General features: G+C 43.9%; 1 protein-coding gene across 6 annotated transcripts in view; it reads right to left on the bottom strand.

Annotated features, from left to right (window-relative positions):
• LOC116949328 (neuronal cell adhesion molecule-like) overlaps window positions 1-14,379 on the bottom strand; it is a 113,952-nt gene that overhangs the window by 17,092 nt on the left and 82,481 nt on the right. For all 6 annotated transcript variants that reach the window (XM_076072086.1, XM_076072088.1, XM_076072089.1 and 3 more), the window contains 8 exons: window positions 13,692-13,803; window positions 12,490-12,656; window positions 10,352-10,496; window positions 9,051-9,175; window positions 4,215-4,316; window positions 2,697-2,894; window positions 881-951; window positions 54-282 (listed from right to left, as the gene is read on the bottom strand). In XM_076072086.1, the coding sequence (XP_075928201.1) occupies window positions 54-282; window positions 881-951; window positions 2,697-2,894; window positions 4,215-4,316; window positions 9,051-9,175; window positions 10,352-10,496; window positions 12,490-12,656; window positions 13,692-13,803 (1,149 nt within the window). The remainder of the gene's footprint in view (window positions 1-53; window positions 283-880; window positions 952-2,696; window positions 2,895-4,214; window positions 4,317-9,050; window positions 9,176-10,351; window positions 10,497-12,489; window positions 12,657-13,691; window positions 13,804-14,379) is intronic.

Below are 14,379 nucleotides of genomic sequence, written 5' to 3' on the forward strand. Positions count from 1 at the left end.
TTACAAAAAACAACAACAACAACAACACACAAAGTATCAAAGTGACGTCTCACAATCCTCTCCGGAGTGGCCGACGATGGCCATCGGCTCGGGTCCTTCCCCGAGGTCGTTGATGGCCTGCACCTTCACTTCGTACGGCACGAACGTCGCCGTGTCGTTCACGAGCAGTCGCGACGCGTCGGCGCCGAGTATCGCCTCCTCCCACGGCTCGCCCGTGCCCTTGCGGCGCCAGTTCACCTTGTAGCGCAGGTTGGGCCCATTCCGATCCAGGTGCTTGAGAGGCTTTTGAGAGGGGGGGACACGACACAACGTTCGGGGACCGTGCGTTAATACGTTAATATCTCTGCCCGCATGACTTGCTTACTCACTAAACTAAAATATATAGTTTTTGCCGGGTGAGGCCCACTGAGGTATATAGCGCTTTTATTTTCAGAAGCGACCTGGGCCGCAAATCATAGCTCAACGAATTCGCTCATCACGGTGGAAATGTATCGGCGGCCAAATACTCTCAACGCATGCTGATGCTAAATGTGGAGGGAAAAACCGGAGGACCCGGACACAAATACACGCGACCACAGGGAGAGCGACAAACTCTAAATATACAGGTATCAGGGTCGCGATCGAATCCATGAGCAGGCGAGGTAGTTAACATTTTGCCACCGTGGCACCCACTCTCGCCACTGTGGAGCCCACACGCGTGTCACAGGATCACACTCCATTGGTATTTTCCACATCCATCTACTAGGTTTACAAGCTAAGGGTTTATGCAAATTACTCAGTGGTAGACACTGAATAACTATACGTGGGTGTTTTTTTTTTACGCAAATACAAATGTATTTAAGGTTTACAGAGAGCCTCTGAGCAATGACGTGAGCTCTACCTCCCAAGCAATGACCATGTTGTCCGGTTCAGATCCTTCCCCCGTTACTCCGACGGGTGCTATGTCAGGCACTGAAAGTAAAAAAAAAGTGTAATAACAAAGCAGACGTTGTTAAACTTCGTAAAATTCACATTTGTACTTCGACCTTTCAATTAAACAAGCCCTCCATGGTAACCAACGCAATGCCTACTCCTCATGCCTTGTCACACCACGCTCAACAAATTAACCACACGGCATTCACGCAGCAAACTGCACGTCTGCATCTCACAGGCAGCGCTCATTATGAGAATTCCTTCGGCAACGCAGATCGCAAATGTGTCGCTGTGTTCCTTGCAGTGTGAACATGTCTGCACCAACGCGTCTATAAACATATAAAGTTGCATTTAAAACAGGTTTATCGTAAGCACAAATATGTATACACATCAGCATGAATGTTGCACCATTAGCACTATATTAAGGTTACGGTTTATAGGGTATATCAAGATATTCAGGAGATGGCATATGCAAAAGGTTAAACAGTGGTGAGCTACCCTTAGGGCATGCACATAGCACTCCCCAGTGATTGAACAGGACATTTCAATACAGCCTTGTCAACCTAGGCGGACATACCAATATGTTCCGGGAACCAATGTGGACACACGGCAAACTGTGTGCTTAAATACGTCGTGTCGATAGGCCCCGTTAACCAGGACGGACGCGGCAATATGCGCGATTGAGAGAGAACAACGCCGGATCGGCGGAGGCAGGCACGACACATCCCTCGAGTGCAATCGAAGAGATCCAACACCAATGCGTCCCGCTAATTGATGCAGACACGCGGCGACAATTCCCCGCCCCCCCCCCCACCCCCTCCCGGCTATTGGAATGACAGGGGCCGATAACGCGCGAGCGATTAGAACGTGACAACGACCGAATCTCGCGAAAAGAGAATGATCCTGTCGGATGTTGGAAAGTACAGCGGGGGGGGGGGGGGGGGGGGTTTGAACCTGGGCGGTGCTAGGATGAGCGACCACCGCCGCGTGCCAGGCTGTTAGAGGCAGCTGGCGGGGCCTGTAGGCTGCGTCGTGGTCAGCGGAGGGCAGTGCACGGTAACTCGCAGTCAATCTGCGCTTCTGCGCTCCCGCGTCTGTGATGCCTAACCTCGCAGAATCGCGCTGACCAGCGTGCGTCAAGTGCGGTCGAATAACCCCTTTCATCCATATTTGCAATTTTGACAAATTACTTGCGAATTACTTAATTGGCAAAAACCCACGTAGCAACTTCGCCCCCTACTGGCAGTCTAATGCCCTTTAGGTGTGCTGCATAGACCTTGTATCGTACAGGGACAGCTGCTGCTGGGGATCCCCTTGGCTAGACTGCAAGAGGACAACGGAATGGATGAGGCGTGACAGAGGACGCTTTGAGTTGCCGAGTCATCTCAGCCAGGGCCACGACTAAACTAAAACGAAATTATTTTTATTTTACCAGGTAAGGCCCACTGAGCACTGTTTCACAAGCGACCTGGCCACAAATAATAGCTTAGCGAAGTGGATTATCATGTGAAAATGTATAGCAGACAAATACTCTAAACGCACGTTTCTAAATGTGGAGGGAAAAACCGGAGGACCAGGAGAAAAATCCATGCAACTACGGGGAGAGAGACACGCAAACTCCAAATATACAGGCGTCACGGTTGGAATCGAACCCCACGACCTCCTGTGAACCTAGCAAGGTAGTTAACATCTCGCCACCGCAGCACCCACACCCCTCACGCTTGACCAGAAGGAGCAGCCGGCTCCACGGCTCATCCGACCGAGCCGCCCGGCAGAATCCTTACCGGCCGGCGGCGTGGAGTAGCGCTGGGACGAGAGGCTGGCCCTGCTGGGCCCCACCTCGTTGTAGGCGATCACTTGGAACTGGTAGTTGACGTAGGGGCGCAGCATGAGCTCCGCGGAGGTGTCGGAGCCCTTGATATTCGCCAGGTGCTGCCAGTCACCCGGTTTGTAGCGGTCCTCCTCGTACTCCACGACATACTCTGCAGGGGGCGGCCGCACGAGTGACGTTGAACACGATTCGCGCGTCGGCGCAAGGCAACAGTAAAACCGAGCAAGAGCATAAGGCCCCAAGCAGCTCAAGGCCCTTCTCCCCCATCAGATGTCATTGCAATTTCTCATCTGAATTAAAATAACACGATAATTGAAACGTATTACAACTGATCTCACATCTCTATCTCTTCTGTCATCTCGCGACATCTCTAGCGTTCATTTAAATATCTTCTGTCATCTTACGAGATCTCTATTTCTTGCCTTACATTTACTTTGTCATCTAACTAGGATTGCATAGATTGAAAGGAAAGGGAAGGGGCAAATACAATTTCTGCTTCGGGCCCCAGAAAGGGATAGCACCGTCCGCTGGCGACACGGTACAATTCTGTGGGGTGTTTAATTCAGCCCCACTCAAGCAAACAATTGATGGAAATCTTTTCCATGGGCAACTCAGAACCAGCGCTGATCATTGTTAGGCATGTAATTATTCGACAAATTGTCATGCTTACCCGCGATTGAATTCATAAAGAAGTTGTGTTCATTGTTATATTGTAGTAAAGTTAATACCTAGTAGAGGCAAGAGTTACTTGAACCCATTAGATATATAATTAAGACAAATTGTAAATAATCTGCCCTTACACAGAACTGATTGTAAGATAATTTTACATTACTTTTTTCATCCACACACTTGAAAGATGCATTTTCCCACATGGCCTGCTATAAGAGACAGGTGTGTTGTATGATGCTCTGACATTTCTAATTCTCAGAGATCGAATTCATCCAAATTTAGTGACTAACCCAACCGAATGTCAGGGGTTTTTGTGCGGTGATTGGGGACCAGGCTGGGGTGATAAACCCCCTAGACCAAGTTTGATCACAGAAACCCATAATTAAACCTAATACGCCAATGGTGCTGGCTCAGTGTTCTAACCCTCGAGAGACTCAGCTAACTCCACAATGTGCCTACTCTTAAACTACACGTGTGTGTGTGTATGTCTTTGTGTCATATCAGGTGCTCGCTAACAACACTTGCCACAACAGTCTGTTAAGGGTATACGGGGGATCTTTGTCTTTGTTTGTGTAATCTCAGTCAGTCGATCCATGGCACCTAGGTCTGTCCCGTGACCTCCTGCCAGCCAGCCTTCGACACTTCACGTGGCCTTAAAGTGCACATAGCATGGCATAAGCACCATGGTGACGTCACCGGCAGGTGAATAGCGGTTGTTGTTGTTCTTGGGCTGGTGACACTGGTTCCCCTGGGTGTGCAGTGTGTGTATCGTTGTCTTTGTGTGGTTGTTGAAGAGTTTAACCTGAAATGGGGCTGTTATAGTGGTTCCCTGGAGTCCAGCTCAATCGGATGCCCCTCTCCTCATGGTGGGAGAGCTTCAGGTTGTATGGGGGGTCTGGCTTGTCTGATCACACACAGAGAAAATCACAGCAAAACAGTTACAATACAGCTTGGGTGTGTAGAGCGTCCAAGTGCGACCAGATCTCTTGATGCTGAACAGAAACAGTGGACGGATTACTTTTGTGTAGATAGAGAATGTGGCAGTCGGTCATAGGCAGAGGAGAAGAGGAAATTCCTGAGCCTGGACTTGAATGTGGACAGGGGTTGACAGCGTGGGTGACTGGCGGAAAGTAATTTACAAAGACACGAGAGAAAATTCGAACTGTTTATTTAATGCACTACCCTTCATAGATGTTATGGATTACATATTGATTGTGATATTTTATCATTAATAAAGTTTGCTGGATGAGAATTAAGATTATTTAAAATATTCCATAAATATATGAAGAGTTGTTTTATGATCATTCTAGTCCCTTGCCAATCCACTGCTGGATGAAGGCATTCCCTATACCAGTGGCAGTCATGGAGAATATTTTCTCATACTTCACCATGCTGGTCAATGCGGGTTCGTGAAGAGTGGGTACCCAGAATCGATTCAAATTTCACTGATCACCAATGTTAGCCATTGCTAGGAAACAAACGCAGGTCACAGGGTTCATGGCAGGGTGCACTATACTACTGCATCACCACTCCCCCTAAATTTTACTCCTCGATAAATATTGCACGACAGCAAATGTGCATTTCGTAGAAATTCAATATTCTATTCTATTCTTGCGCTTGACGGCAATATGTTCGGGAGCTAAATGCCAATATCTTGGTCTACTAGCCACGAGAGGGCTTCCGCAGAGAGTCTGTATAGTTTTACTGTTCCTCCTCAGTTGAAGGAAAGCAGACTGCCGTGGTTTATTACAGGGTTCGGGGTAATTAAGTAATATGGTAATTGCTTTGGGATGCATACACTTATTTATTAAAATTGCCTACAACACAGTGAAGGATACAGACTTTGCAGGGCCTGCTCATATTCCCTGTGCAATGGGTGGGAGCTCAGTAAAATAATAATAATAATTTCATTTTAGATGGCGTCATTCGTGCAATTGCAACGCTGCACATCAATTAGACAGTCCCTTACACAGATGGTGCAAAAACAAAAACACCCCACTACTTAGCAGATCAAAAACGAAAAGATGAATATATAAATAACGAGATAATAAATATGCGTAACAAGAAAATAATCTTCTTTGGTTCTTTCGGTAAAGTCACGTAGAATGAGAATAAAATAATAAATTGATACAATAATATTCTCTGAGAATATTATTGTGTTATTTTATTTTATCAATTTATTATTTTATTCTCATTCTACGTGACTTTACCGAAAGAACCAAAGAAGATGAATCATTGCAGTCACGAAAGCTTTAAATCGAAAGAAAATAATCATCACGGAGAAAATCAATAATAATAAATCCGTTCAGTCTCCATACCCCAGACCACAATCCCAACATTTCGTCGGATTTACATATATATTTTTTTGCAATTGGGACCTGCACAATCATTACATGATCGATCATCATTGATTTTTCATAATACAGCAGAACCCCTCTTAACGATGGAAATTGGTTCCACTAAACCGGTCCTTAAGTGATTTGGTCATTAAGCGAGTGTAGGAAATACTTGTTAAAGGGTTAATTTCTTCCAATAGCACCAAAAGTTGCCCTTTTTCACCCAGAAACGTACTTTATAATATTTAAGAAATGGGTATTAATACATAAAGATACTAACAACATTATAAGCACATAATAGTAAAATAAACATGGTTAAGCAAGGCATTAATTCATATTTATCATACCTACAACAGCCTGTCGTGAACAGGGGAATGGTCGGTAAGCGAACACATTGGGCCCTATGGAGGCACTACACTACTATACACTACACTACTATATACTACATACTACACTACTATACACTATACAATACTATATACTACACTACACTATACAATACTATATACTACATACTACACGACTATACACTATACAATACTATATACTACATACTACACGACTATACACTATACAATACTATATACTACATACTACACTACTATACACTATATACAATACTATATATTACATACTACACGACTATACACTATACAATACTATATACTACATACTACACGACTATACACTACACAATACTATATACTACATACTACACTACTATACACTATACAATACTATATACTACATACTACACTACACTATACAATACTATATACTACATACTACACGACTATACACTATACAATACTATATACTACATACTACACTACTATACACTATACAATACTATATACTACATACTACACGACTATACACTATACTACTATATACTACATACTACACTACTATACACTATACTACTATATACTACATACTACACGACTATACACTATGCAATACTATATACTACATACTACACGACTATACAATACTATATACTACAAACTACACTACTATACACTATACAATACTATATACTACATACTAGACGACTATACACTATACAATACTATATACTACATACTACACGACTATACACTATACAATACTATATACTACATACTACACTACACTATACAATACTATATACTACATACTACACTACTATACACTATACAATACTATATACTACATACTACACTACTATACACTATACAATACTATATACTACATACTACACGACTATACACTATACAATACTATATACTACATACTACACGACTATACACTATACAATACTATATACTATATACTACACTACTATACACTATACAATACTATATACTACATTCTACACTACTATACACTATACAATACTATATACTACATACTACACTACTATACACTATACAATACTATATACTACACGACTATACACTATACAACAATATATACTACATACCACACGACTATACACTATACAACAATATATACTACATACTACACTACTATACACTATACAATACTATATACTACATACTACACTACACTATACACTACACACTGGGCTCTATGGGGGCCCGTCGTTAAGCGATTAGTCGTTAACAGAGGAGGTCGTTCAGAAGGCTTCTACTGTACAGCTGGAGGTAATATTCGAGACTGGAGCCACGGTCTATGATGCCAGTGTCAGAGAACATACGTTCTCCCTGCATGCTTGTTCCACCATTAATATTAATTCCCCCAAAGAACCGATACTTAATGATCATTTGAATAATTGGACCCCCTTAAAAAAATGTGTCACAAACTTGTCGTTTTTTGCATGCAAGGTGAAAGTCTTGCATGTCCCAACTAAAACCTTCATTTTAAGACAGCTTTCTAAACCTACTTGTGGAACAGTTGCTTCAATTTGCTTTCAGTCAAGTTTTACTTTCTCACATCTTTTTGGTCTTAACTTCATCCTAACCAATGCAGCACTCAAACCTAATCCGTTAACTCTAACCTCTAACCTCTAACACTCCCCCTAACCACTAACCTAACTCCGAACCATAACCCCAAACCGTAATCCCTAACCCTAACTACTATCGCTTTACTCATAACCCAATTCGTAACGACACATTCATATATTTACACGATCTAACCCAAAAACCTGTATTATGGAGCAATTATTTAACCTAACCCCTAACAATAGCCTCTAAATAAAAACCCTAATGGTAACCCCTTAACTCCAACTTCTAACCTATAACCCATAACCCTAAAATCTAACCCATAACTCTAACTCACAAATCTAACCCCTAACAATAGCCTATAAATATAACTCCTAACCTCTCAGAGTAACCCCTAACTCTGACCTCTAACCCATGACCCTCACACCTAACAGTGAACTTTAACCCCTAACCCATAACTCGAACACCTAACTGCTAACTCTCACCCCTAACCCATAACACTCGCACCTAACAGTGAACTCTATCCCCTCACCCATAACCCTAACCCCCAACCATCGCCTCTAAATATAATTCCTAACCTCTCAGGGTAACCCCTAACTCTGACCTCTAACCCATGACCCTCAGACCTAACAGCGAACTTTAACCCCTAACCCATACTTCGAACACCTAACCGCTAACTCTAACCTCTAACCCATAACCCTAACAGCTAACCTCTAACCCATAACCCTAACACCCAACCTCTAACTCTAACCTTTAACCCATAGCCCTAACACCTAACCTCTAACTCAGAACCCTAACACCCAACCACTAACTCTAACCCCTAACGCATAACCCTAACACCCAACCTCTAACTCTAACCCCTAACCCATAACCCTAACACCCAACCTCAAACTCTAACCCCTAACCCATAACCCTAACACCCAACCTCTAACTCTAACCTCTAACCCATAACCCTAACACCCAACCTCTAACTCTAACCTCTAACCCATAACCCTAACACCCAACCTCAAACTTTAACCCCTAACCCATAAGCCTAATACCCAATCCTCTAACTCTAACCCCTAACCCTAACACCTAACCGCTAACTCTAACTCTAACCTCTAACCCATAACCCTAATACCCAATCCTCTAACTCTAACCCCTAACCCTAACACCTAACCGCTAACTCTAACTCTAACCTCTAACCCATAACCCTAATACCCAATCCTCTAACTATAACCCCTAACCCTAACACCTAACCACTAACTCTAACCCCTAACCCCTAAGGGTTACGAAGCGATGCTCGCCTCCGCCGGCACTCAGTGGGCCCTCTCTCGTAAGGGGAGGCAAAGCGCGATGACCATCCGGCCCACGTACCGATGACGGTGAGCTCGGCCTCTGCCCGCGCGAGGTCCAGGAACGTGTGGGCAACGCAAATGTAGATGCCCTGGTCCACCTCGCTGACATTGTTGATCGTCAGCGTGTTCTTGTCCGTCATGAACCTGCCAGTTGCGACGAAGATGGCGACGCTCGTTAATGTCGACACGCAGGCCCAACAACGGAATTATCTGCATCCAGCCAGGTGGCACTGCGCTTGACATGAACAACGCGCAGTAAGAATGTTGCAAGGTGAATTTTCTGGCCAGGGTTCAACTCACCCCATTATCCCACTGGAATACAATATATGACCCCTCCTTTATAGGAAGTAAAACAAGTTATTTCCCTGTGCATATACTTGTCCCTGCCATAGCAATGTGGAATTGTCTACACTGCCTCAGGGCCGGAAATGGGGGATGAGCACTGTACGGTGCGCATTTGTGGTAATTCAACTACGCTCTGATTTATCAGTTTAATCTGATTCGTACAGTTGTAAGAAAGCATTGAATCATGCGAGTGCGAATCGAATGTTTACAGTTTATGCCAATTGAATGAAAATTATGTGTTAGTGTTACATTTTGGTGAATGCAAGGAACAAAACTGGACAGGTAAGAGAAAAGATAGAAACAATTAAAATTAGCCGGTAGAACCGAGACAAAATCAACAATCAATTCCTCAACTGGGTTGCAACATTTCATTAGCTCACCGTGGGGACAGATTGTTGCATGCTTAGTCAACAGCTGGATTGTCTCACATCTACTCAATAGTCAAGGTAGAGTAAGATTAAGCGTTCGTGACTACGTATTCCATGGGTCAGAGCATAAATTGGTACCACCTAAGGTAACGAAAAAGCGTTTGCACTACCAATTTATTTATATGTCTAACAAGAGATAATCAATTGAGTATCGATTCATTTAAAATGGTTAGAACATAATTCACTGTGAATGGCCACATTCACGAATTGGGAGCCACCAAAGTTACGCCACTTCAGGTTGTACCGACAAGTGAACTATCTTATTCTTAGTTTTTTTCGGTAAAGTCACGTTGAAGAGAAACAACAAAATAATAAAATATATATAAAACAATAAAAAAGTGAACTATCTGTTCACCCGGCTCATGGGGCAACTGCGCACATCGGCACACAGGGGTGGGACTGTTAGAGCCCCCCGCCCTTCCACTGCCAACGTTCAGTCAGCCTACATCGGGCAAGGCCCACTGAGCGAAGAAGCTCTCTTCCAAACGCGACGTGGGTCACAATGGCCGACGGGGCCCAGGAGGCGCGCCCCCTCGTTGCCTCTCACCAGTTGGTGCCGCTGAGCTCCATGCCGTCCTTCTCCCAGTAGATGTTGAGCTCCAGGTCTGGGTCGTGCGTCACCCGGCACTCGAGCTCCACCGTGCCGTCCTTCCGCACGCGAAGCCGCTCAAACGGCTCGATGTGGGTGGCCTCTGGAACGAACATCGACGCGGCTTCAATAAACTGAGAATGTTTTTATATTCTTAGTTTTTTCGGTAAAGTCACGTTGAAGAGAAACAACAAAATAACAAAATATATATATATTTTGTTATTTTGACTTTACCGAAAAAACTAAGAATATGAATTACTGCAGTCACGAAAGCTTTAAATCAAAATTTAAGAATGTTTTATTTTACGTCTTGTTTTTTTTAACCAGGAAAGGCCCACTGAGCTATACAGATTATTTTTTTTTATTTCAGAAGCAACCTGGCTATAAATGATAGCTCAACGAATTGGCTTATCACGGTGGAAATATATAGCAGCCAAATACTCTAAAGGCACGTTGATTCTAAATGTGGTGGGGGGGGAGGAAAGCGGAAGACCTGGAGAAAAATCCATGTGACCACGGGGAGAGAGACATGCAAAGTCGAAATATACACGCGTCAAAAGTCGGTATCGAATGCACGACCTGCTGCATACTAGGCGAGGTAGTTAATATCTCACAACCGTGGTACCCCAATTGTGATGTTTCACCAGCCCGACAGCGTTCTCCTTCCCACAGCCAGGCATGACCTTGACATAATGAGAATTATTTACAGCTGTTTGTAAGATCCACTGCTGGATCAAGGCGTCTCCACACCACGCCAATCGTGGGGTTTTGAATGAGTCGGAAACTCTGCCACTGGCCACTCGTCGTCGGCTCGGGTTCACCCCAAACCGCGTTTATTTTTCTCTTCTGTGGAGACCAAGCAGTTATAACACACCTTGGTGTTCAAACCACTCGCAAGCTTTGGCAAAGTTGCAACGTGTATTATTGACCGAATTAATTATGGGAATTAAGAGGAAACTTTCTGCCGCTAATTACATTTCCACCGAATTAGTTTGGTGACTTTGGCATGAGTGTCGCATCTTCTCATGACGATCCCAATTCCTACACCAAACTTCGTACACCGGACAGATTTCAGTGTCCATTATCTCTCTGTGGAAGCCAAAACTATTTTAAAACCGATGGAGTTGGTATCCGCCTGCATCTATTATAAAAGCCGTTTGTCCGTTTGTCAACTATATTATGAGAGCCTTTCAGAAGGCCTGGATCAAAAAGTTTTAGAAGGTGGACCCCGCCCTCCCTCCCCCCAGACATGGGGGTAAAAAGTTGATCCAACAGGTTTCCAAAAAAATAAATTTCTTTTGTAGGCATATATGCCTACACACCCTACATACAATAGAGTCAGTCACATCTGCCCACATTTTTTTTTGGGGGGGGGGGGCAGAAGAGGACATCAGTGGGGGCGATGGGCGAGTCGCGTAGCGCCGAGAAGCCCTCCACAGGAGCTAGAATTTATAGTGTGATAAAATCCCTCTGTTAGAACAGGAAATAGCAAAACTGCGTGGAACATTGACCTCTATTATGGATAATATTTGTCGCGAAAGCCTACGTGCTAAACTCACTTTGTATCATACTATTGGTTCTTTCGGTAAAGTCACGTAAATAGAAAAAAATAAAAATAAAATAAAAAAATTAAATTAAAATACAAATAAAATACAAATAAGAAATTGAAATTAATAAAAGCAACACAAGCGGTCTTCATCAGGTGTATCGTTGTATGCGTTCTTTTCACATGAACAATTTTCCGTGAAAACCCTGTGATATACATATATACGTGTGTACAGTGTGTGTATATATATAGTAAAGATAATTACCACGTGCAGCTGCGAGTGCTGCGTCGTTGCTATAGAATGCGGTCAGCAGCTGTGTAGGTGGAATCGATATTCAAATGAGGATGCACCCATACTCTGTCCCCGATTGGCAGGTAACCAGGTGCTCTCCTCCGTCTACGAACTCCGAGGGTGCAGTGACTCACTGTGGTCACGTTTTGTTACATGCTGTCTCGCCCTCCCGTTGGTGTCCCCAATGTGTCCGTGGCTCTTGAAAAAAGAAAACTACAAAAAAATGCTTTGTATAGATACAAAAACAAAAATACGCACCTCTGACTCGGAGTTTCGCGTTGATGGTGCCGGTATCCAGGTCGTTGGTGGCCTCGCACATGTAGAGGCCCTGGTCTGCCTTCTTCGCCTCATGTATGTACAGGGAGCCGTTCTCAAACTCCTTGAATTTCTTGTCCTGCAGGGTGTTAACCTGACCATCTTTGGACCTGAAATGATGACCATAGGGTGTGCATGCATTGTATATTGCAATTTTGCTCATCAGCATAATGCAATTATATCTTACAGTAAACCACTATAGTCTGAACCCCTTAAACGGAGGAGGAATAACAAGACTGCATGAACTCTCTCCTGAAGCCCTCTCGTGGTGAGCAGACATTGCCATTGGCATGTAGCTCCTCAAAATATTTCCATTATACGGAAGAATAGAATAGCATCAGGTGTGAGACGAAGCCTAGATTCAAACTCTTGCAAAATAGTCCATCGTCCTTTGTTAAAACAATTGCCCTTGGAAGGTAATATTACAGAACTGCTTCTGGGATCCCTTCAGGTGACCTTTCATGTTCACACACTTGGGGGCGGGTGAGGGGTGCACCTTTTCCACAAGCCCTACTCTACAAATCACCCGAATTTCATTCGAATTATGCTCGTCCGCATCAAGTCATGAGATGAAAACAATGCCCTTTCGGAGTTCTCGCAAGGCAGACTAGCCACCCGCTGACGGAGCATGCCCTCTGGAAGGAAACGCTACGAAACTTTGTTTCTTATATTCTTTCCGCGTGCCGTGATGTAGAAATCTTCATCGCACGGGAGTCAAACTGATTTTATAAAAAAAAAAGTTTTATGCTGCTCACTACATTTTAATATCCTGAATGTTACGTAAAAATAACAAACCGATGTAATATAATCATGGTGAGTGACCCACTCTTACAAATGAGACTACCCTGGCATCGCAAGTTCTCGCACGGTTGAACAAAATAAACTTTTATTCCTGGTTTGTGTCTCCAACTTTGGGAAAACCCTCTTGTCAATTTGGCCGATTTTATATAGGGACGAGTCCCTAATAGCAACGCAACATTACACTACAGCCTCCTTCAGATTGGATAAGATTTGTGAGAGTCACAGTTACCGCAGGTTACAGACAGCCACATAGGGAGGATACATGCATTGAGGCTTTCAGTCAAAGTAGGGAAAACACTAACAAAGTATGTTGGCTGATGATGAGAAACGATCAACGCTCTTACCATCGGATGGCGGGTTTTGGAGAACCGAAGACTTTGCAATCGAGAAGCACAGGCTGTTTCTCTACGACAACGTACTCCTCCTTGTCCTTCGTAATAAACTTGGGAGGCACAGCTGAGGACAGGACAAAGGTGCTGCGTTACACCATTGTAGCTCACGCTCTCATGATATGCAGGGTGCGCCAAAGGTCTGGGACCATGAGCGATTTCACGCTCGCGATGTACACAGTGTCCTCCGATGGGACGTCCACCAATAGGAACGGAGCGACGGAGCGATCAAATCGGCTCGTGCAGACGTGCTGCGTGGATTATCGCATCACGGGATCGTGAAAATTCGCCATGATTTTGGGAGGACTCCTCAATAAACCAGTGGATAGACCATGGCTTACGATTAAGGATAAATAAAAAAATACGAGTGGAGTGTACCAAGATCGATTTTGGACACGTTGAGGCACGTTCAAGCGTCCTGCTGTGCAAGAGATTGAGATGCGTGTCCAAGCGAATGGTGTTGCCATGCGAGCGTCTGATATAATTTACTTTACAGATGCATGGTTTCGGACTTTTGCTACCCCCTGTTGTAGAAGTCAAGGTGTCTGCACACACAGGACATGGGTCAGTGCTCAACTCCATTACAGCCTTGAGCCGAAGGAGGAAATTCCACAAAGCAGCAGTGAGTCTCCCTTATGAGATG

Source organism: Petromyzon marinus, chromosome 36 (genome assembly GCF_048934315.1).
Source record: "Petromyzon marinus isolate PM22_M1 ecotype Great Lakes invasive population chromosome 36, UKy_Petmar_22M1.pri1.0, whole genome shotgun sequence".
NCBI lineage: Eukaryota > Metazoa > Chordata > Hyperoartia > Petromyzontiformes > Petromyzontidae > Petromyzon > Petromyzon marinus.